Source organism: Spea bombifrons, chromosome 3, assembly GCF_027358695.1.
Source record: "Spea bombifrons isolate aSpeBom1 chromosome 3, aSpeBom1.2.pri, whole genome shotgun sequence".
NCBI lineage: Eukaryota > Metazoa > Chordata > Amphibia > Anura > Pelobatidae > Spea > Spea bombifrons.
Window position 1 is genome coordinate 16,874,807 of NC_071089.1, and position 25,420 is coordinate 16,900,226.

Here is a 25,420-nt window from a genome sequence, read left to right on the forward strand (position 1 = left end):
TTTGTATGGGCATAAAGGACCATGCATTCCTGCCAAGATTACCACTGATGTCATGGTTCTGTCACGATCCAAACTGTTGATCTGTTATGTGGAAGCCAGTGCATTATCCTTGGAGCCACCAGGAGCTATCAGCGAGCCACCAGGAGCTATCAGCGAGCCACCAGAAGCTATCAGCGAGCCACTAGGAGCTATCAGCGAGCCACCAGCTTCCAACCTGATAACCATGTGGCTATTGCTCTAATCTGCTTCATCAGCTCCCACTGTGCAATTGGGTCTTTATAACACACACTTTCCCTGGCTCCTTGCTTGGTTATTGTACAGTGCGAGATTGCATGTGTCCAGTGTTCCCGGTTCCAAACCTCAAGTTCCAGCATTCCTGGGTCCTATTCAGTTCCAGGTTTGGATCCTAAGTTCCTGTTCCCAGCTCGGCCAGCCTTGGTGAAACCTGCCTCCATGCTTGCTCCAGTGCCATCCAATGCATGACAGATTGTGGTCACAAAGAGCTTTGACTGTCACTGGGCTCCAGATCCATTCTATGAACGTTACACCTGAGATATAATTGTACACCAATGAGCTTTAAAAATGTTATTTACTAAAGCAAACAGATATTTACATCCAAAAATGTAAATTCATATTTTTAAACAAAATCAATTTATGATTGAAGGCAAAAGGCATACAGTTGGATGGCAGTACAGGTGAGAAAACCACATCTAATATATATTTTTTTTTAAAGCCAGTTCTGGGCGTACTGTGTATATGCGACTACCTATACAACAAAATCCACTTTAAAAAAAGAGTTATACACAACTGCTTCTAGAGAAAATCAACATTACCGCTGTTGCTGAACTTAAATTCCCATGAATCTTAATCGGACCTATGCTATCAAAGTAACCAAAAAAGTTGTTTAAATCGGTTTTACACCCCAAACTTTCCATTTAGAAGAATGCCTGACATTATCCTGCTCCGCAGAGTTTATTGCTTATAGCTCTGTTCCGTTCTTCTCCTCTCTTAACATTTTATTAATTAAGCTGCACTAAGCTCATATTTAGACATCTGTTTGATGGTGAGATTTTAAAGAACTTCGGAACGTAATGTACCATCCCAGCAGCATATGTGTTTTTTATTGCTTCTTAGGGAACTTATGTTGTGTTGCAGGGAACATTCTGACAATTTTGATAAAGTTCTGATTATTGCTATATTTTCTCATTTTAATCTCTGTTTTTTTATTTCTATAGTATTGTGGAAATTCAATCTTGCTCCTCGGGGGCCACACTCACCTTAGTCCAGTCTCTGTCGGTGGGGAGGGAGGCACTCTCACCGTGAATACTCCCGCATAACCAGCAGTAATGATGAAGTCCCGGTCCCTTCCCTGGCTCCTCGTCATGTTATTCACTTAGTTACCCAAGTCTGTCTTATTATAGAGATACTAGTACTAACTAAGTCTTACAGTGCATTTCCAATCCAGAGCCAAATTAAGTTAGCTTCTTCAGTTTTACGCCCATGCCTCAATACAATCTGACATAATGCTATCCCTGCCATCAGGTGTCTGGGGATTTGTATGGCAGTGAAATTCATTTTGGTCTTGCTGTGCCTGTTTATTAAGGTGTTGATACTTACCCTGTAGTGGATGGGAATGCTTATTTATCCATTTAGAGATATGAGCAAACATCATCACCAGTTTAGCCCTGATTGTCTTACGTTGTATCTTACAGTATGGGAAATGGGATCCTTATCCACCTGTGACAAAGGAATGCTTTCTGTTCCCTGACTGTGTAAACTTTGATATGTTCCAGGGGAGTTATCCTCCAATTAAGTTACTATTTGTAATGGCCACGCGTCTGAAAATGCACAGCTCAAAATATATATTGGTGTAAACGTTGCTTCGGTGCTAGTGTTGTATCATCTGTGCAGATGTTTATATCTTTAAAACAATAAAGAATAATAATAATAATAATAATAATAATAAACATTGCCTGGATTTCCTTTAAAAGTCGGTATTGCTGTCCATGGTGCTGATCTAGAACACGATTCACAAACTCTACTAAAGAGAAATTGTTATTGTTGGCTTACTAAAGACATAAAAAGAGCATTGTCATTAGCATGTTAAGTGTTCTGGTTGCCATGGTAATCACCCAAATCAAGCAAAAGTGCCACATCATTAGTATAACAATTTATCTAAAACAATAATGGTTCAAGGGGAGATATTACATCGATATTGTCATTCTAGACTGCTGTTTACCTTTATTTCCGTAGCATGATGTGTTTTCTGTTATTCTGATTGCCTCACGTTATTGAATATTTAAAAGGGGTACTGCCCCATGGTAGGTTACCCCAAACCATAAACACAATAGTCTCATTTTCATTTCACTTAAATAATATTTCGACCATTCAGTCCATCTAGCCTGCCCATTTTCTTGATGTAAACACCTTAATCTGCCCTTGGTCTTGTCTTTGATTAAAGGTAGCATATTTATTTATCCCATGCATGTTTAAATACCCTATGTTAACCTCTACCATGTCTACTGGGAGACTTCTCCATTTATCTACTTCTCAGTAAAGTCAAACTTTTCTTACATTACAGCTAAGACTCTGACCTTCTAGTTTTAGATTATTAGATCTCGTTATGATACTTTTCCTCCCTTGAAATCATTTGAAGTGCGTTGTTAAATCACTTGAAGTATTAAAATGTTTCTATTGCATCCTGCGTCTCGTTTCTCTCCTCCAAGCTGTACATATTGGGACTGCTTTGAGATCTTTCCAAAATCCCACAGCATCACATTCTGAATTACTGCTTCACCCTTAGATAATCGAGACAACTTTACTGGGGAATCGAAAAAATACCAACGAAAAATCATGAGATCAGAAGGAAAACTTTAAAGAAAACTCACTGGCTGGTGGAGGATGAGATGTCTGAACTGGAAAATATAAATCTAGAGAATGAGTTAAAAAAAATGAATGTGAAATAAAAATAACACATCAGTGAAAGATACAATTATGGTTTCATCTGTGCTATTGTATGTCGTTTACTATATATATATAAATATACACACAATTCACTCCTTCGCTTGGGAGGGTACCTGCACCTCAGCAATGTTGTTGGAAGTGGCTGCAGCCTATTTAAGGGTCTTTCTTTGTTTCTTTTTCTAGGAAATCCCTGGAATTTTATCTCTTTTCATTACTGGAAGAATCTGATTCATGTAAAACAGGGCACTTCCATTGTGTGGCATTAATGGGCAAAGAGGAAAGCCATCTTGGGATCAACTACTACACACTAACCACATTATGGAACATCGTTCCGACTCAGTTAAGTGTCTTAGTGCATTAAATAGAACGCTGCTTGCTGGTCCCTTGAGTAATCTAACGTTAGTATTGTCAAGCCGGATTTGGTGTTGATCATCGCTCTTGTGTATTGCTTACCATTTTAGATTCTTAAAAAATGTATATTTTTAAAAAGAGGGTAATTGATATAGTTAAGACATACAATATAACACACCTGAAATATGTAGGAACAAGTAACAAAGTAAACAAAAGTAACAAAGTAAACAAAGTTTCAATAAGTGGGTTTATTCACTAAAGGAAGAGTATACAGGAGAGTTCGACTCCCTCACATCACTTTGCGTTGCATGGCACCGGTATGTTCCTCCAGCAAGAAGGTCTGAGCTTCCCCTGCAAAATATATCGTTGTATCATTTAGAGAGGAACTTCCAACATTATTTTTAGTGGCAGGGAAACATCTCCATGCTGGTGATATACTTATCGCCAGTCAACTCCGGCGCTGGCTCTGCGAACGCTGCGGGTGGGGATATATTCAGACCCCTGTGCGCATGCATTGCAATCACTACCACTGGTTTCAATGGAAGAGCTTTCCTGACATTGATTGGCTGCTTTAAGAAATGCTTTAGCTCATGGAGGGTGAGAGCAGCTGCAGGGCTGCATCTTCTGGGTCAGGTAAGTGTTTTATTTTAGTTATTTATTTCAGAAGCATATTAAAGTACGCACAGAGTGCAATCTTCTTTCGCAGGGGTGTCAGGAACTTTAAACTGTCCCTTCAACTTCAAGATTGTAAGCCCTCCTTACCTTTTGTTTCTGTAGGTCCAAATTGTTATTCTTATGCATTACTCAATATGTCCTGTTTACCCATTGTACATCCCTGCAGAATATGATGGTGCCATATAACACATTAAATAATAATAATAATAATTTAAAAAGAAACCATAAAACACAGGGTGCTTGAACTGTTCCTCATTTAATAACTGCCTCCCCTCCCCATGAGTGCTTCTCATTTTCACTCCCATTAGGGTTTTTTGCTCCAATAATACTTTTGTCTCTGGATTTTTACCTGCACTGGTCCTTTTTGATGTATATGATGTTATTGTATTTAAGAAAAAAATAATATGTATATATATATATATATATATAGTGTGTGTGTATATATATATATATATATAGATATATATATATATATATATATCTATATATATATATATATACACTGTGTATATATATGTTTTTTTCTTATATCCTCCCTTTCTTAACCCTTTCAGTGCCAGAAGGGGGATTTCCACATACAGTTTAATCTTTCTCTCACAGACAGCTGTACTATTATTTTTTGCAATAAATATGGCAGGCATCACAATAACTTTCCCACATTTATCACCTATTCAGGATGAAGCCCCCAGGTGTTCGGTGTCCAGTCATCATACAGTGACCCTTCTAGCCATGTCATCTTTGCACAGAAGAGTGAATAAGGATTCATTATAGCAAATCCAGCCAAATCCCTACCGCTAACCCTTTCAGTGCCTCGGAGGTGAAGAAAATGTGTTGCTTTGAAATGCATAACTAACCCAGTGACATTTAAAGAGTTGAGATCATTCATGGTTTATGATAAATGTGAGTACACACAAACACACACACTAATCACACAGTTAACCATTTGAGTGCCAGATGGGTATTTCTAATCGAGGGGTTAACCTAGTGAGGGTACCAATACCCGGCTTAGTGATTTTAAGGCTGTCACCGTTTGGTTTTCTGAATCTCCAGTAACCCATTTTACTGATGACATATTTAAGGCATTAAATCAGTCTTTTGTTTTGCTAACCTGTTTTGTTGTTCTTCGTTTTGTTATCAGATTTGACACCCCCAGCACTTAAAAGGTTAACCCTCATGCAACCACATCCTTGGCCATCAGGGTTTGTTAGCTTCCCATTTTGATCCGGTAAACACCAGAAGCACCACCCAACTCTCTCCCACCGGGAGGCTGGGCGAGCTCCTCTACAAAGACGCCTCTTGCTAAAGCCCCGGAGCAAAGACCTCGGTGCTCCGTAGGGTGAAGCTCCGCAGCCCTCCAGAACTTGTATGCGGACGAGGAGGAGAAGCAAGAACCGGAGATCCTTTCTCACCAAACCGATTTATCTGTCTTATCAGATGTGACATGAAGGTCACTCTGTGAGCCCCAGGAGACAAGAGCTGGATGAGCAGGGAGAAGCTGAGGACAATGTCCTGCTGACATCATACTGAGGACCTCATGGACCCCTCACGGCTCCTTCCTTACTGACCTTCCTAAGTGGGGCTAACCTGTTGCAGGATAAAGGAGCTGTCCATAGCAAAGCGTCTGGTTTGTGTGTCTGTGGTGAGGATACTTATTGGTGAATGTTATTTTATGTTAGGAACCGCATCGAAGACTAATAGTGTGTTAGAGAAGGGTTATGGTAACTTGGCATGATGCTTAATACATGTATGTTCACAATGTTATGCCTTGAGTAGCAAAATAGAACGTTGGTTGTATATAAAGGACTGTGCTTACAGGAGACTGATTTACACTAACTTCAGTAACAGCAGTATATGTTATATGTTATCTATGTGGAAGATGAGCACAGATCTAGCACAGTATCAGTGAATACTTTACAGTTGAGTGTTGGTTATAGTGATAATTGGCTATAAGGTAGGTTAAGACTAGCAGTTGAATGTATAGGTGATCAGTAATTTGTTAGACTGGGACTTGCAGGCTGGTGTAATGAGAACTTGGAATTACTGTGGTCAGACTAGCTGTTGGGTCTAAGAGTTGAACCCTGTTTGGACAAGGCTAGTAGCAGAGTGTAATTAGGTGAGTTGACTAGCAGTGGTAAGTATAGATGTGCAGGCAAGAAGATTAAGACTTGCAGTAAGGAAGGAGTTGAGGGGATCCAAGGAATAAATATGCTCAAGGTATCTGGGAAGCCAACTAGAGAAGGAAATGGAACCCAGGCTCTTCTGGATGCCATGTGCAATGATCAAATGCACCTGGCCCGATTTATTTTGGAGGCACTGGATGGGAAGATAGTTAACACCAGAGGGGGGGACTTGAGCCGAACCCCACTGATCTGCAGTACTCTGCTACCAGAGCCCCGGGCCCGGCAGCGCTACATGCTGCTCCTTCTGGAAAAAGGAGCAGAAGTGAACAGCCGTGACCGCGCAGGTCGCACCGCGCTCAGCTACTCCTGCGAGAGAGGCCACCTGCCCGAGGTCAAGATCCTGGTGCAGCATGGGGCTGACCCTGAGCTTGCAGACCTGTGGGGTAACACCGCCCTCATTTATGCCTCAGTGTCCGGCCACGCCCAAGTGCTGGACTTCTTGACCCGAGCATTCAAAAGGCTGGGTTTGCAGGTAGATCGAGCAAACAGGGTGGGCAATTCTGCTTTGGACGTGGCAAGGTACCTGGGGTATCGAGACTGTGAGCTTACCTTGAGTGGGTGTAACTGGAGTCGGAAAAAGGAAGAGCAAGATCCCTTGCAGGGAAACTGGGAAGAGGGTCAAAGTGGGTCCCGCGGAGCTGCACACAGTATTCTCTTAGGGCGAAGTCGTTCTCTGGCCTCACACAGACGCATGGAGAGTATGGACTCTATAGAAGAAGAGGACGGGGACAAAGGAGGCTGTGCTGCAAGCTCCTCCAGCCATGGATTTTCCAACGTGTTGAACCCAAGACCCCGCTCCTGGAGCCTCCAATATGGAGGTCGTACAGGGGAGCGCAGAGAGCTCGGACTCCACCTTCCAGCACTTAGCAGTGCCTCCATCCAGATCTCCACCAGCCTCTATTCACCTCGGCCTGGGAAACAACATGAACCATCAATCTGCCCTCTACCTGGACCACTAGGCATCCTTCTTACTCCGCTTTCTGCTAACCCTCATTCAGGTCCTCCGGGGGGCAATGATCATCAGCCTGGATGTTCCAAAGAAACTGGGTTTAGGCGGTTCAATGATACATATTACAAAAAGAGGAGCAGTCTTCCCTCTACTCTGCTTTCCCCAACACCACCAGATAGAGGACTTTTGGGTTACCAATCTAAAGACTCCCAGCCACATGGTGGGCCAAGTAACCCATTTACTGTGCTGGGGAACAAACTGCTTAGACGTTTCACCTTCCCCGAATTTAAAAAACAACAAGTTTCTGGAGGAAGCAGAGAAAAAGTTACCCTCGAGAATACAGAGACTGGACACAGAGGGATGGCAAGGTCTGAGACCTTCCCTGTCAGCAAAAACCACCCAAAGGTGGTCAGCAAACCCAGTGTAGACAGCATCAGCAGTGTAAAATGTGAATTTGATTTCCAGCAGCAGACCAATTCTTGATGCAAATCTCTAGATTCAGAAATTACAGCTTGCTTTCAGGCCCCAAGGAAATCAGAGTGCCATGTTTGACAAACTTCATTCGTGCCCAATTATTTTATGAAGTAAATGAAGTACGTTTGTGAATGATTGGATGGAAACAACTTCCTCCTCAGCTGATTTCCAGCAGTTTCAGCCCATCTTAAGAACCTGGTTCATTTTACAGATCTTTATCTGCAGCTCATCCAGAGACCCATGTGCTCCTCAGCATGAACCAGAGTGTTAATTGGGCATCAGTGAACTAATGGGGATCCTAATGCAATGCTCAGTGATGCCCTAAAAATTGGGTGAAAATCAGCCCCTGGGGCAGAATTCTTTGGTATCAGAAGGCGGCCATGTTTATTTGCGCTGGCTGTCCAACCCTGTAAATGTTTTCCTGACCTCACTTGTATTTTGAGTTCTTAATCCTTTGAGTTTCAAAAAGGCAAACTTGCTGCTCACCCCTATGGATATTTTCATATCCTTTGGCCCATAAAACAAACACAATTCTGGGAATTAGAGCTAAATGTGGTGTGATCAGCAGAGACATTCTATTTGTTTCCATGGTCGGTGTTTGCTTTACATTTAACAGGATTGTGACTGAACACTATAACCTCAAAGTTTTTTTAAAAGAATTTTGGAAAATGTCAAACTAGAAATGTTATCTTTCCCTAATGATTTTTTAATATGCATATGTTTTAGCATATTTAAACATGTGTAATATATATATATATATATATATATATATATATATATACCGTATATATAGTTTGCAGGTTCTTAAAGCCAAACATTTGGTAAGAGTTTCCCGTTAAATTCATTATTGGCACAACATATGTTTGTTTTGGAAATGTCATTGGAATTTCTATTAGAAAAACAGTTGATATGTATATGTTATTATTATGTGCAATGCAAATATTGTGCCAGCTCAGGGTGTACTACAAGCTGTTCATTGTAAACAGAGACTCAGGGAAGATATATATGAAATATACAATGTTTTCTTCTAATTTATAAATGCAGCATGTGCCCCCCCTCTATTGTAAGCAGCTAGCAATGGTTATAAAGGTAATCTCAGTGCAGGCAATGGATAACCCGTGTCGGCATTAAGATGACCATAGAACGGCTGGTATCTGCTTCTGCGGGCCTTAACTTTTCCAGAGTAACTCCTGTTAACAAGTCCCGTTGGACTATAATTCCCATCATTTGTGGGATAGGATCTCTATTAGAACACTAAGTATAACACCAAGTCTAAGTTAGTAAATCACGTATCATTGTCCATAACCAAACAATGTATCTCTGGGGGGCATTTAGCCATTGCTGGGAAGCCTGGAATCATGAACCACCCTCACTGAATTAGTATGGCTGGGAGTCATGGGGATTTCAAAAGTAGCTATACAGTTAGTGTTTGACTACTATCTACTACTATTTATAATACTAGCGAATAATCATTTTTTAGGTGTGCTGGTGGAAGGGGCTTACTTTTAGTAACTTAACTCGTTCAGTAACAGAAGCATCAGGGTTTTTTTGCTAAAGAAAAATGTAATTTTATCTTTTCCCCAGTAATAAGCACCTAAAGATCAGACAGAATTATGGGACCAGTTAAAAAATGGGATATGGATCTGAATTATTGTGAGTTTATCATAGATATCATAGAAAAACATAAATCCTTAAACCATGTATCACTGCTTTTTTTAATAAATAGATGTTTAGTGCAGGTTAAAGCAGCAACAAGTTTTTTGAAGAACATTTTAGGAAATGCTGCATTGTTTTCATTCACTTCTTAAAAAACCCTGTTCTTCTATGGCACTCTGTCCCCGGTCTTGGTAGATATGTAGAAGCTCCTATATTCTGCTGTTCCTTTAATCATGATGTTGGGGGATGCTAGTACTTGGCGCTGCTCAATGTCTCAGAAGAAAACAACTAGATTTCAACTGTAAGATACAGGGATAACGGAAGGTCTCTGCGTGTTAGAAATAAGATGTGACACTGAATCTCAGCCATTTCCAAATAGGTTTGAAATGAGAACATTAATCTAATGCAGTCATATATAGTCAGAACCTGACAGTATCCAGAGTTTGTCGTTGACTTTGTCACATAGGCTGGATTTGGGTCTGCGGGTGCAAATAGCACAGGACCTGCAGAAAAGTAGATATTAAAAACATTTATGTTGAGGAATTCTAGGGTGAAGATGTAATGAGGCGTAATTAACAACATATCGCTGGTCACTTTTAAATGTTTGCCCGGAATGAATTGTTAGGTGCAGCGTCTCTCATATTACAGAACCTGGCACACAACTTGTACGTACTGGGCTGTGCTGGCTAACACCTGGCGCTTGACTTTAAAGGAGATGCATTATGTGTATAACATGGGGAAGCTTATCTTCTTGTTCTCAGGACATGCATGATTATTCCTCGCCATTATTACAGTTGACCTAGTACTCATCTTGATAAGGTCCCAGCTGCCAAGGGATGCTGTCAAGTTTAAATTCAGAGAAAATCAGAGAACGGTTTTGGGATTAGTAAACTCATGGCCTTACTGGAAGTCAAATCCCTCTGTACTCTTTTGCTTTCCTGCAGGGAACTACTGGCACCTTCTGGCCTAGAGGGGCAGGTAAAGCCAAGTGGCCCTATCGGCCCCTTGCACCCCCAGTATCTCATATATGCGCTGGCACATATATTTACACAAACATACATGCTAATACACACATACACATTCTTGCTTACACACATTCATTCTTACACGCACACACACATTCATGCTTACACATACACACACACATTCATCCTTACACACACACACATTTATACTCACACACACATTAACACATTCATGCTTACACACATCACACATACATGCTCGCAGACACACATACATATACACTTATACATACATTCTCATGCATTTTCTCTCCTTTACACACTCACCGCCTACCTCACCCACAGCTTTCTCTCTGTCACGTAACATCACTCAGGAAGGCATTAGGGGTATCTCTTCAGGAGTAGCCATATTGATAATTATCACACCTCCAGAAACATTAAATGATTTGAAAAATATAAACACAATATATCTAGAATTTCTGGTGGTTTGGTGAGACCAAAATGTCAAGGGCGACAATAAATGTTATTGGGTGATGGTTCTGACTTTTAGAGTACCGCTCCAATCATCCTAACAAAAGTACTAAAATCAGATTTTATAATTACATTCTGTTTGTGTATGAATGGTCCATATAATAGTCGAAAAACTGTACATTTTGCCTACACATTGTATCATAAATTACACAAAAAGGTGTGTTAAATTGATTGCAGTGGTGTACTCTACAAATGCTGATACTGTGTTTTCTGCTAGATGTATTTCATGAATTTGTATTTTTGAAATGTTTTTAACCTATTAAATGCCAGGGGGCTGTCATCTGCATGTCTCATACAAGGAAAGCGTTATTGTTGATATCTGATGCTTATTCTAGGTGAAATTTGATGTAATTATTGAAAGTCTCTTACGGATATTGCTCTGCTGTGCTATTTCTATTGCAATTCAGTTTCTATTTTTAATGCTGATTGTATTGGCAAAGCAGATAGAATTAAAGAACTTGCATTTTCTCAGTTGTTTTGAAGTTTCTTTTGCCGCATGCATGTTTATTTTTCACCCCAGCTGAGATGTGACATGCAAGAGCAATTTATTGCTTTTAGAGATTTATTGCTACAAAGGCGTAGAGGTTAAATCACATTCTTCTAATAAGTGCTTTTAAAATAGGCAGTTGAGTGATTTTAGTGTATTTAGTTGCTCCACCATCAGTTCTAATCATTGTTTTTCTACACATTTTAAATGTGAAACAGTCCAAGACATTTCCACAGACCATACTTATCATTTCCATCACAGCTAGAATAGAGGAAATTACAAAGGATTCTAAAGAACATTTGTACGGGGATGAAGTCATCCTGTTAGAATATAGAAACTAGAAAAAGCAAAGTATAATAAAATACAATAAGGAATAAGGGGGGAGAGGTACATAATTGCACTCGGTAGAAGAACATATAGATTTGGTCCTGGAATAGCATGTGAGTGGAGATTTGTAAAATGATATGTGGGCCGGGCTCCGTAGAACAGCTTAAGACTTTGCTTTGTAGAATGACATGTAGAGATTTATTCACAAAAAACGGTGTTTGCAGGGGAGTTAAAGAGTTAAGCATCCTGATATCATGATACATTATGAACGCAAACTCCAGTGACCCTCCATGCTAGTAGGGAGAAATGGCCCTGTTTAATGCATAGCTAAATGAGCGAGAAGTGTGCAAACAAATCCCCCACAATACCTGTGTGTAGGGCTAATTCAGATCTTGTAAAAGGCGATAGTAAGTGGGGTTGCCCTTCATAGAGACATCAAAGATTTGAAAGCATCCCTCTTTAGTGAATATACTGCATAGGTTTGGCTCTGCAAAATAGCATAAGAGCCGATGAGGTTTCTCTCAATGTAGTGAATGCTCTTTATGCATTGTAAGATTGAAATTCTTTCAGAAATAAACAGGAAAAATAAAAGCTTCAGAAATTATTGCGGATTTTAGATCCCCTAGATTGTAAGCTTGCAAGCCGGGCTCTCTCCACCTAATGTATCGGTTTGTCTTAGTCTGTCAATTCTTGTCTTGTCATATCCCTTGAATTTATGTATTGTATTAAGCGCTGCATAAACTGTTGGCGCTATATAAATAAAAGATAATAATAATAATAATAATAATAATAATAATTTTAGGAAAACTTGATTTTTTGTGGGCAGTCTTGATCTAAGGGCACTGTAGCAGGTAACTGCCCCACCGGCCTTGGGAGCTGTAAAATCAATAGGGGTTACTTCTATTACTTCTCCACCTCTTTCCACGCCTCCACGCCTAGTGCAATAAAATCACATTTTTTCAATGTAGTTAGGCCATATGAAAAGAATTCACAGATTATGGCAGATAAACAATATTGACTTTAGTAACAGAATAGTGGCATGACTGGGCTGAACCCCCGTGCCCCCAAATCTTCCTCTGTCAGAAATGTATCTGCAGCATATATGTTCATTTAAGCACCAGTTTAGCCCTTTAAATGCTTCCCCGAGAAACTACGGCTCTCATTTACATATAACTTCATCAAGAACTCACACTATAGTGAACAGCCCCTACTTAGTTACTCCAGTAGGACATCCTTATATAAAAGGCAAGCCATTGCTATTCATTCATACGCTAGGCATCTTCTTAGCTGCGCATATAAGCCCATTGCTACCGTACAGCACTGTGTCTTAATGGGCTTCTTCACCGATTTAGTAGTAAACTAGCAAAGGCACACTTTAATTTATATATGGTTAATGAAAGGTTAAAGCCGTAATTACCTTTACTTGGAAAACAGTTTAACATAATTTAGTGTAGGATTTAGTATAACATCATTATTAAACAATCCAGTGGCATTGGGAATAATAGCAGTCTGTTAAACACATAAATATTCAATAAAAACATGATTAAGCTAATCAAGTCTTTATTCATGTTGGTATTTAAATGCATCTGTGCATCTGGCAGTGTGTTAACCGAACTGAATGTCATTAAAATCAATATAATTAGGGGGCAAGATGCAAAAAGCAAAGGCATACATGCAGTATGTAGGAAAATGATTGAAATAAAATCTTATGAGCAATAGGGATGTGTTTGCAAGGATGAAAAGCAATTGACAGCAAGCAGATGGAGGTCATGAAGGGGAAGTTAGCTTAGCTTTAAAAGCAGAGGTCCTGTCAACTCAGCAGAATTTGGTAAGTAAGTACACATACATTGCATACAAACTGCACATTAAGAAGACTCTCAGCCAATATATATATATATATATATATATTGAAACTACATGTTATTGAGAAGTAGACAACTCAGGTTTTTAACGCCTTCATGACAGCACTGTTTTTAAAATGTTTGTACCTTTCATTACAATGGCTTTTACCGGGTACAATAGTTTTACCATTACTGCGGTGTTTGTGCTTAGATGTCATTTTCTTCTTTCTCATTTACTGTACCCAAACAAAATTATATATTGATTTTTTTAAGGGCAAGAAGGGCATTCTTTAGATACTGTTCTAATTTGATATTAAAAAAATATATATGGTGAAAATTGTCAAATTTTATCTTTTTGTTTTGTACTTATGTTTTGTAAACTAATGTTTTGTATTTATCTACAAAAGCTAATGAAAAAAGCACTGCTAAATAGATTCTAATATGTGTCCTGAGTTAAAAAATACCCTTGTTTTAAAAAAGTTATGGGTTAATAAGTACAAGTAGTGTATTGCTATTTCAAAACCATTATATTCCAATCTGATCATTCTGTGCCCATGTCCTCTTTGGGAACATCTTTGAAGTCGGTCAATTCAATTTAATTTACCCTCATCAAACCAGCTTTTTAAAAAAAAAAAAAAAAAAATGCCTGGCCATAGACTGGCCATAAATAGGTGTACTACAGATGGGTCTGGTGCTCCAGTAGGAGTGGATGGAGTAATTCTTAATAATACCCATTAACATTGTGAGTGCCCAGAACTTAAGAAATTTGGGTACTTCAATGGGGGTCCATGGCTGCTTTGCCAAAATATAATTAGAACTAGAAGCATGGAACTGTTGGGCATAAAGCTTTGATTGGGAGACAATATTGATGCCAGGAAGTGTGGTAAAAAGAGGGGTAGTTGTCCTATAACAATTAGAGGCTACCCATTTGCTCAGCAGCACTTTTTATGTGGCAGGGAATCCAGCACCCACAGATGCATCACTAGATTTATCAGTGAACTGACAACTTCAAATTCTGAAGCTGAGCCAGTTGCTTCCTAAGCTCTTTCCAGCAGCCGGGTGCCGCCATATTTAATATGGTGAATGTGATTGCTCCAGAGAGTGTTCAAACGGGTCCTTGAGCAACACCAGCTGAGTGAAGAAAGCCATAGTTGATCACTTTACAAGCTCATTTAACCCACAACGCTCCAGGCTACTCAATTGTCACTAACTGCATTGCCATTAAGGGGATAACTGGAACCATTTTGACACTTTTCAGTATGCACGGCATATGTACAAACAAAAACAACAAAATACACGGAGTACAGTGATGCCTCACATGCATGCATTTGGCATGTTTTGATAAAGCTATGGGACCAAAAATGAAACATGCTCAGTTCAGTTTTCGAATGTGGGGCCCATATTCCATTTCCAACAGTTTAAAAGCCTCCATTTCAAATTACCTCCCATAAAAGTGTATGTGTAAGGCACCTACCTTAAGTGGCTCCCGGACGTCCTCTCCTCACTCCCGGCAGAAACGCCGGCACCGTTCGCTGAAGCATGAATATTTCGTTCATGAATATTTATGAGGCTGACCGCCGGCTGGATTCCGCTGCGTCGCTATGGCGACGCAGGACGCGATCACGTCCTGGACGTCGGGGAAGGCCCCCCCGGGCTATTTAAACCTCACTTACCGTTTCCTCGGTGCTCAGTTATACTGGTGCTTCCTGTATCTCGTGAGCTCCTCCAGTACTTCAGTTGTTTGTTCTGTTTACCCGGTATTTTACCCTGGTCTGCTTAACGGTTCCTGTGTACTTCTGGTATCCTGACTCTGGCTCTTCCTACGACTACGTGTACCTCTGGCATCCTGACCCTGGCTATCCATACCGACTACGTGTACCTCTGGCATCCTGACCCCGGCTATCCATACCGTCTACGTGTACCTCTGGCATCCCGACCCTGGTCTACTAAGCGGCTTCCCTCTGACCACCCGTGCTTACAGTTACACCGCCAAGCGCCCTGTTACCCTCTCCAGGCCCCTTGTGCGTGTTCTGTTCTGAGCAAGTGTGTTCCATTCCTGCATTCCGGATTCCTCCTGGTAAGACGAACCTCACAGCAGACAACCTAAGGTATTCGGCTAGGGTAATTTCTACCCGTTTTAATTCTAGATTATCCAACCTATTCTGATGTCTGCTGCAAAAAGAAAATACAATGTTGCAGTTATATCTTATTATTAGACTTGGGTGCCAGCCAACTCTTCGCGTTCGTGTTCGTCTTCGTGGGGGAAAAAATCTTCGTATTCCGCGAATATTCACCCTTTCCTGTGTTCGGAGTCGCTCGTACAGACTTTTAAAATCCTGGTGCTGCAACTTGGCCTGGAGAGACCACTGGTCTCCCTGTTCCAACAGTTAAACATCCATACAAGCGACTTTATTGGTCCTTCGTACGTATTTTTAACTCTTGGAGCGGGGTGACCAGTGGTGTCTCCCGGTCAAGTTGCGGCACCAGGATTTTAAAAGTCTGTACGAGCGACTCTATTGGTCGCCAGCAGGGGCCTCCTCTGGCATCAACCAATCAACCGTTATCATGTTCGCATGAATACGAATGCACAAGTCTACTTATTATTTGATATTTTTTCAGTGTCAATTCAGGCATGTTTATAACAATTTCATTTAAAAAATGTGCTATATATCCCCACCAATGAAAGAAACTGCCCTATGGTGAGAACACTTCATATTCTATGTGCTGATAGCCTTGTCAGACTGCACCATCTGTATCTGCTGTATGTTCTAAGGAAAATTCATCCAGCTAGAAATAGTCTGAGTGTCTGACAAGTCCGGGAAACCTTATTTAAACCAATCTGTCACTTGTTTGGCAGCTTAGTAAATCCAGCTTTTATTTAGAATTTCTGATGCATGGACAGAAACAGAAGGAGCATATCCAAGCCAAAAGGCAACAGTGCATCATGTATCACCATTGTCTATTGGCTAACACAATGTATAGCTGAAATGTTAACCCGTATAAAATAACATCTGATCATTGTCAAAGACTGCTTTAAATTAATTATAATAAAAATAATTAGTCCCATGCCGTCAGTATAGAGAAAGCATACTACAAGCATGGCGGGGCTACACGCATGTGCGCACAATCATAATTCTGTGGACAGTGTCACAGAATACATACAACATTATAACAATGTCTATAAAAAGCCCAAGAAAGGAAGTCTGTCCTAAAAGCATAAAATTTAGGGGTGCTGCTGAAATGACCAATGTGTACATGATCCAAAGTAAGAAATCAGTGGCCCACCTCCTTGTAGAAAAACGCCAGCATGCTTCAGATGAAGAGATGAAGGGGACTTCTGCACTTCTTTATGTCCCTAATTTCAAGGAGGAGGTCAGGTTCGGTAATGGCACACAACATTGCATTTTGTAAAGCTTGGAAATTTAGATGTTGTCTAATGTTTATTGCATTTGAGGCTTTCATTACTTAGCATGTGATTTGACCATTTCCCTAAGTGTACATACTTACACATATACATTCATACCTACACAAATACGCATGCTAATACACACACTTTGTCAGGGCCCGGGGTCAGGATCAGTCTTGGGACTGTGCTCAAGACAGACGAATGTTGCCGTGTCATGGTTGTTACACCCCTTATAATTTTTCTAAAAAAGGGCACAATGCGTTATTATGCAATAGTGCTTCCTATTTTGTTTTTTTGGTGGGGGGGGTTGCTGGTCTTTTTTGTGAAATACCCCTGGTTTTGAAGCTATTAACCTTGGGATGTACAAGCAGTACAGATAGATTCACAAAGTGTCCACATGGTGCCACTATATAGCCAAGATTAGTTTACATGACAAATAAAATGATATTTGCTTTTTTATCAGTGTGCAATGTGCAATTTTACTTCATGTGTTACCAACGTTTCAGCCAGCAGAACACTATTGGATTAAAATATGTTTTTTGATCTATACAGTTGCTAGAACATTTTTTTTATGAGACAAAATGCACTCGTCATCTGTGAATGAAATATCTTTCTTGCACATTTTTTATATTATCCCAGTACAAAATCCCCTTTTTCATGTTTATTCATTTGTCACTTATGCACATGCATCATATGTGTATACATTCCATGCTGTTTATCTCGGGTTCACTCCATCTTATTTCTATATGAAAAGTAGCAGCTACTGAAATTCAAATGTACAGTCCCCGCTGCAAGGTCAGCATCACAAAAATAAAAATGAAACATGAACAATAAAACTTCTCTATAAAACCTTTTAATTAAGCCGTCTGAATGACCAACATCCTCTACAGCTCATCCTGACTCCACCAACTCATCTCCATCCAAGCAATTTTCTCCTACTCTTTCGCATCCCCTCAACTACCACTAGATTATAAACTCCCAAGAGCAGGACCCTATTCTTCATTTGTATCAATCTGTTATTGTTTTGATTTTAATTTATTTTTACTGACTTTACTGTGCATACAGGCCTTGCATCATCAGCAGCTATTTAGTAACAGAACGGCTGGGACTCATATATATTTTGCTAGGTATTGTTTGGTGAATTGTTGGAAAAGTTCCCTGAAGTTTTTCAGGGGTGTCTTTGCATCCTTGTTCCCACTGTGTGGACAGGATTTCATTCTTTTTCATCTTCCACAGCAATCCAACATCGCCTCTCACACCCAGAGCACAGACCTACTAGGTGACATCTCTCGATCACATCAGACGTCCTTGCGTGAAGCCACATACTGGCCAAAATCAGGATGCAATGCATGGCCAGAAGTAATGATGTTGTTGCTGTAGTGTTCTGAGTTCTAGGGGGCTTTGAGGTCACGAGGGAAGATGTTACATTGCCGTTTACAACGAGGCAGTGGCAGCTGGTGGGTAATTCCAATGGGGGTTCTCAATATATACATTTTGAAAATTAAACGTACATTTACTACTTAATGTACAGGTTAAAATACATTCCACTAAATTAACCCTAAAGACCCCATCAACCATAACTGCCCCCTAAATTAACCCTAAACACCCCATCAACCATAACTGCCCCCTAAATTAACCCTAAACACCCTATCAACCATGACTGCCCCTAAATTAACCATAAAGACTCCATCAACCATAACTGCCCCTAAATTAACTCTAAAGACCCCATCAACCATAACTGCCCCTAAATTAACCCAAAAGACCCCATTAACCATAACTGCCACTAAATTAACCCCACCTCCCCTATCTTTCAGCAGCCCAAATATTAATTTTATACTCACTGTCAGATGAGTTGCTGAGCAGTGTGGACGCTATAAGGAAAGGAGCGGAGCCAATCATCAGTGTGACTGCAGGATTGCACTGGGGAGGGCAGGGAGACTCGATCGCTCAGCCGGCCCTTTGGCAAGTGTGGCAGCAATTGAGCTAAATAGGGTCTTTCTTCCTATAGCACGTGCGATAGGCAGAGGCATAGGCAGGCTACATCAGGGAGCAGGGGGCTTCATGGCATGTGAACCCCAAAGCGGAAAAAGGGAGAAAAAACTGCAAAATTCCTCAAATATCCATTTTAATCTAATTTAGATTAAAATGGATTTTTGATGAATTTCACAAATATTTTTTTCCTTTTGCGCTTGGGGGTTCACGTGCGCATGTGCTCCTATGGAGGAGTCTCCACTGAAAGCAAGTACATTAAAAATTACTATATTTGAAATATCAAAATAGCCAAAATCTTCCTAAGGATTTTAGGATTTATTTTATTGCCATGCAATAAAACATTTAAACAATTCATCGCCATGCAATGGGTCATGATCTTAGATATAATAATGAGAACGCGCTGGGATCTCAAGAACCTCAGCTGGCATCTCTGTGTTGAAGAACCAATGAACAGAGTAGTACTGAGTGTCCATATGAAACCAGCTCTACTTCTTAAATGCGTATCGCTTGTTAGAAATGTACGCATTGTAGACAAGCAGGGACCTGCTTATTAAAATGTTACATAATCAATGCTGCTCATAGAAATCCTGCATCTGCTAATTATATTCACTGCTAATAAATACCTTGACTTTAGCTTTCATGCCGGTTGAGGAGAACATTTGTTCTTGTCCGTGTTTTTGTAACGCATAATACTTATGTTTAATTGTTACTTTTTTCAAAACTGTGCTTTCAGTTTGAGACAACATTGCTATTCTGATGTTGCACAATGTTTGAAATGACTCAACATTCTTTGTGCTAACATTGGTAAGGTTCCTTTGTGGCTGTATATTGTGCTACGAAGCCTGGAGAAGGTGAAGCATGGCTTCATATGTCATTACAAGACCTCGTATGCCAAAGCGCTCTACATGGAGTACAAGTGTAACAGGCGTACAAATTAATGCACAATTAACCCTACCATTTGCCACCCAGGGGCGGGCTGGGCCGGGGGGCAGGGGGGCAATTGCCCCCCAGGCCGCCCTAAATCCGGGCCGGTGGGCCGGACGGACGACCGGCAGACAGACATTCAATGCGGCTGCGGCCGCAAAGTTAAAAACTAAGCGGCCGCGAGCAGGATTGAATGCGGCCGTCATGCGTACCTGGCGGGGGAGGGAGGGGGGCGGTCCGCCCCGGCTGCCGCTCATCTGAGGGGTGCCACCATGCCGGCACGCCTCCAGTTTCTGGAGGCGTGCCGGCATGGTGGCACTCCTCAGATGAGCGGCAGCCGGGGCGGACCGCCCCCTCCCGTTTCGGTGCGCGCGGCAACAACACTGAAGCCACGCCCAACATTTTCCGCGCTCAGTGCACCGGAAGGACAGGAAGAAGAAGAAGTAGAAGAAGAGGAGGAGGAAGAGGAAACGTGAGAGTGAAAGAAGAAAAGGTAGGAGAGAGTGGATTAGTGTGTGAGAGTGATGGGTGTTATGCTGAATGTAAGTGTGTGAGAGTGATGGGTGTTATGCTGAATGTAAGTGTGTGAGAGTGATGGGTGTTATGCTAAATGTAAGTGTGTGAGAGTGATGGGTGTTATGCTGAATGTAAGTGTGTGAGAGTGATGGGTGTTATGCTAAATGTAAGTGTGTGAGAGTGATGGGTGTTATGCTGAATGTAAGTGTGTGAGAGTGATGGGTGTTATGCTAAATGTAAGTGTGTGAGAGTGATGGGTGTTATGCTGAATGTAAGTGTGAGAGTGATGGGTGTTATGCTGAATGTAAGTGTGTGAGAGTGATGGGTGTTATGCTGAATGTAAGTGTGTGAGAGTGATGGGTGTTATGCTGAATGTAAGTGTGTGAGAGTGATGGGTGTTATGCTGAATGTAAGTGTGTGAGAGTGATGGGTGTTATGCTGAATGTAAGTGTGTGAGAGTGATGGGTGTTATGCTGAATGTAAGTGTGTGAGAGTGATGGGTGTTATGCTGAACGTAAGTGTGAGAGTGATGGGTGTTATGCTGAATGTAAGTGTGTGAGAGTGATGGGTGTTATGCTGAATGTAAGTGTGTGAGAGTGATGGGTGTTATGCTGAATGTGTGTGAGAGTGATGGGTGTTATGCTGAATGTAAGTGTGTGAGAGTGATGGGTGTTATGCTGAATGTAAGTGTGTGAGAGTGATGGGTGTTATGCTGAATGTAAGTGTGTGAGAGTGATGGGTGTTATGCTGAATGTAAGTGTGTGAGAGTGATGGGTGTTATGCTGAATGTAAGTGTGTGAGAGTGATGGGTGTTATGCTGAATGTAAGTGTGTGAGAGTGATGGGTGTTATGCTAAATGTACGTGTGTGAGAGTGATGGGTGTTATGCTGAATGTAAGTGTGTGAGAGTGATGGGTGTTATGCTGAATGTAAGTGTGTGAGAGTGATGGGTGTTATGCTGAATGTTTGTAAATGAGGGTTTCAGATAGCATGGATGTGTAAGTGTTGGGGGATAGCTTGGCATAGGGAGTCCGTAATCACATTCCTTTCATGCCCAGATTCCAGCATGTAGTGGCTGCCTAGGCATGATAGGAGTGTGATTGCTGTTATAAATTATTTTTTGGTCCAACTTCGGTGTGTTAACACTTTTATTGGACAGAATAATTCAATGACCGTTTTAATATATATATATATTTATATATATAATTGCAAACAGCAATCACACTCCTATCATGCTAAGTCAGCCAGCACATGCTAGAACCTGGGCATGATAGGATTGTGATTGTTGTTATATATATGTGTATATATATATATATATATATATATATATATATATGTGTGTGTTAATATTATTGTTGATTTTTTTTGTCTAATTTTGGTGTTAGTATTTTAAAGTTTTTTTTTTTTTGTTTTTTTTTTCTGTTTTGGCCAAGTGAATGCTGAATTTTTAGTTTCAGTCCAGAATTTTCATTTCGGTGCATCACTACTATATACTATGCCAATCACTAAAGTGGTAAGCCTACACCACATCAATGTTTGGCTTAGTATATAGTGATAGGGGTTGTCAGTGTCTGGCTCAATGTATAGGCACACATTGACAGTGGTGCTGCGTAATCCCTATGCATATAATGATAACAGTTATGCTGTACCCCTGTCAATGTTTGCCTAACCATAGAAACTATGCAGTTTTAAAGTGTGTGTGTGTGGGGGTGCCACATACAGGGTCTGCCACAGGTGCCAAATACTCTAGGTACGCCCCTGCATCATGCGGCTGTCAGACCCAATGGCCATGCCTCAGCTCCTCTTCCCACGTCTTAAAAGGGGTGTAATGAAGAGCTGAGGCATGCGGTGTTTGCACGCCGGCCACTTTAATTTCATTAGGCACTGGTGGAGTGACTGCCGCACGACGGCCGCTTTCAATGTCGCTCGCAGCCGCTTTGATGGTGCAATGGGCCAGTTGACTAGACTTGCCCCCCAGGCCTTAGGCTGCCAGCCCTCCCCTGTTGCCACCATACCCTGTGGTATAAAGAACGTATAACTGAGTAACCTAGTCCCTTGTGAGTTTATACATCCCACACACTGCGGGGGGCAGCACCTTAAACTTGGTGGTCTGCCACATAGGAAATGTGTATGTGTCCTGGAAAACGGATGACTACAGGGTTAAGGGCATTAATGTAACCACATTAGATTAAGTATAACACTTGCCGTCATTGAAGAGTTAAAACCTGTGTGCACTCATGGCACGTGTCCACCCCTGCGAATTACTTCCAACTGGAAACAGTAGCATGCCCCCCGCCTTAACAAAGCACAAGGTATTTAACCCCTTAATGACAAAGCCTGTACATGTATGGGCTCAAAATGCATTGTTTCAATGGGTTTAGGGCCTGCCCATTGTCCTTAAGGGGTTAATTATGTTTAAATAATATATTTGGCATTTTGTTTCTGTTTAAATGAGGCTTCCAGTCTTTTCCCCTGAGATCATAAACATATGTTTTATAGCCTCAAAATAAACTGGGGTTGCTAATAGTGTGAATTGGTTAATATGTGAAAAATGCATCACTAGCGTGGAAATGTTCCTAATGATAACAGAAAAACTAATGTCTATGGTGACTGAATATGCTCCCTATGACTTCTTTTCCATAGATACAATGGGACCACGTAGGGAGGGAGTTTTTGCATTTCTCCAGTTTCTAGGCCTTATTACATAATTCTCTAGATTGTAAGCTTGTGAGCAGGGCTCATAGCAGTGACTGGGGAGGAAAAATACATGATTAGAGGTTAGATGCCTTACACATATCCTAAAGTTACTGCCTGATAAAAGCACCACTGTGTATCTTTTTGCCTTGCATGTTTTACATAGAACCACTAGAGGGCGCCTGACATCTTCTTCCTGGCATTTGCCAGAGAACTTAAATTGGTATTAACCTATTGCATGGCAGGGGTCCGAAGATTTTTTTTTTTATTAGTCTTTTTTTTGTTGTCTTTTTTCTTCCAGGCAAATTTTCTTCATTTAGTTCTTGTTATTTTGAGGTGACAACCAAGAGAATATTTGTACATTTGCCATTAAAAAAAAAACAACAAAAACTTATGTTTGCTACTATTGTCTCTTGTATGACAAAGTAATGTATTACAAAAGAAACTAAAACTATGTATTTTTTTTCTTATATGGGTAGTAGAAGTATTATTAAACACTCATCTACAGACACCAGACAAGCCAGAAGGCTTGTTTTTCCCTCAGAAATCTCACGGTGCTGCCACAACCACAAGGGATTCTGGGTAGGCGCGTGTAAATAAGGTTAACAATTATCACCTTTGCCTCTATATGCACTTTATACATGGATCGCTTGAAAGTAATCGCCCGCTGCGCAAGACAGCCTTTAAACAAAACTCAGGTAAGAGGTGCAATAGCCAGATCACCACTCATGGACAGATCCCGCCAGAAGGCCAGGGCTCAGCAGTCCCCCTTGAATGGACGTGGGGGACCAACCAGATCCTGTCAGAAGGCCAGGGCGCAGCAGCAGCTCCCCCTTGAACTGATGTGAGAGACCATCCAGAACCTACCAAAAGGCCAGGGCCCGACAGTCCCCCTTGAACTTCTGTGGGGGACCACCCAGAGCCTGCCAAAAGGCCAGAGCCCGGCAGTCCCCCTTCAACCGTGTGGACTTCTGTTGTTAAAGAACTGATAAATATATATATATATTTATTTATTTTTTTGGTCAAATAACGATAAAACATGGCTGTCTCATTGCCAGCATGACATTGTGATACTGGCTTAATAGTTGAGAAATACCATTATATAAGTTATGGTGGGTAAAGGTGACAGAAAACCCTTCCACTTAAAGTTAAGGGGTAGTAGAAGTATTATTAAACACTCATCTACAGACACCAGACAAGCCAGAAGGCTTGTTTTTCCCTCAGAAATCTCATGGTGCTGCCACAACCACAGGGGATTCTGGGTAGGCGCATGCAAATAAGGTTAACAATGATTACCTTTGCCTCGATATCCACTTTATACATGGATCCCTTGAAAGTAATTGCCCGCTGTACAAGACAGCGTTTAGACAAAACGAGGTGCAATAGCCAGATCACCGCTCATGGACAGCTGTTTTGTCCTGGGACTCACAGCATGAGGTTGGGATACTGGCTTAATAGTTGAGGCTTGTACAGCGGGCAATTACTTTCAAGGGATCCATGTATAAATATTTTATGTATTTATTTATTTATGTATTTATTTATGTATTTACTTACTTACTTACCGTTATAATGTTTCCACTTTAACCCAGATGGAGGTATATTAACAGATTTCTTTGCAATGTGAAACGTTCTCCCCCGGGGATGGTTCTTGTAGTATTCCCTTGATCGACTCTTGCAAGGCTTTTCGTCCTGATGAGGTTAATCAAAAAGGTTTATTTAAGAAGAGATTTAACTGTGATTAAGTGGAGCCAGGATATATGCTAATAAGGTTGCTAATTCTTTAATCGGAGGTGCTGTGTCTAGGCCATGCCACCACAGACTTCAAGCATTATGACTCCAGTGCTTCTCCAGCAAGGACCAAGCTGGCTCTGCATATTACAAATAGCATTTTGCCATGGCAACCATAATAAAGATTTTATTTTATAAACCCTTCAGTACATTTAACCCTTGTTAACATCTGCAGGGGCTCATTGAACTTTTGATTCAGGTTTACAGATGCAACATTGCCATTTTCTTGCCATTGTACCAGCAGGGTCACCAGTTGTGTTTTTTCTGTATATTCACAGCTATTTCATGTATCCTTTATCTTCTAAACAGTCTTTTTCTTTGAGTGCCAATATTCTTTCCCGTATCCAACGATCTTGTGATTTAATGCTGATCTAAAATATGACAATGTTTATAAAATATATTTCATGCACACACCCCAATTATTTGTAATATCACAGGAAAAAAAACATTAAACTTTATACTATATTTTCTTATTTCAAAACAATTATAGTCGCCACATAAAAACATTTTTATATATGTATGCTTTACGCTGTTTCTCTGTCATCTTGGACCAATTTGGTAGACAAGCACATTATGTCCTTATTATACTGCCTTGTAGCAAACCAATGGAATGTCTCAGTCTTAACTACCTGAGGGACCACGTAACTAATGAATGTCTAAGTGAAAGGACTTTATTAGATAAGCTCTGAAATAGATTGATT

The 25,420-nt window shown here is 40.7% G+C and overlaps 1 protein-coding gene across 1 annotated transcript; it reads left to right on the forward strand.

The window, feature by feature from the left end:
- The first annotated feature begins 5,943 nt into the window (after positions 1-5,943).
- On the forward strand, positions 5,944-7,634 carry LOC128483349 (ankyrin repeat domain-containing protein 63-like). The gene has a single exon (XM_053459515.1). It carries the CDS (start codon positions 6,196-6,198, stop codon positions 7,600-7,602), a length of 1,407 nt encoding a protein of 468 aa, XP_053315490.1. The 5' UTR covers positions 5,944-6,195; the 3' UTR covers positions 7,603-7,634.
- The last annotated feature ends 17,786 nt before the right edge of the window (positions 7,635-25,420 follow it).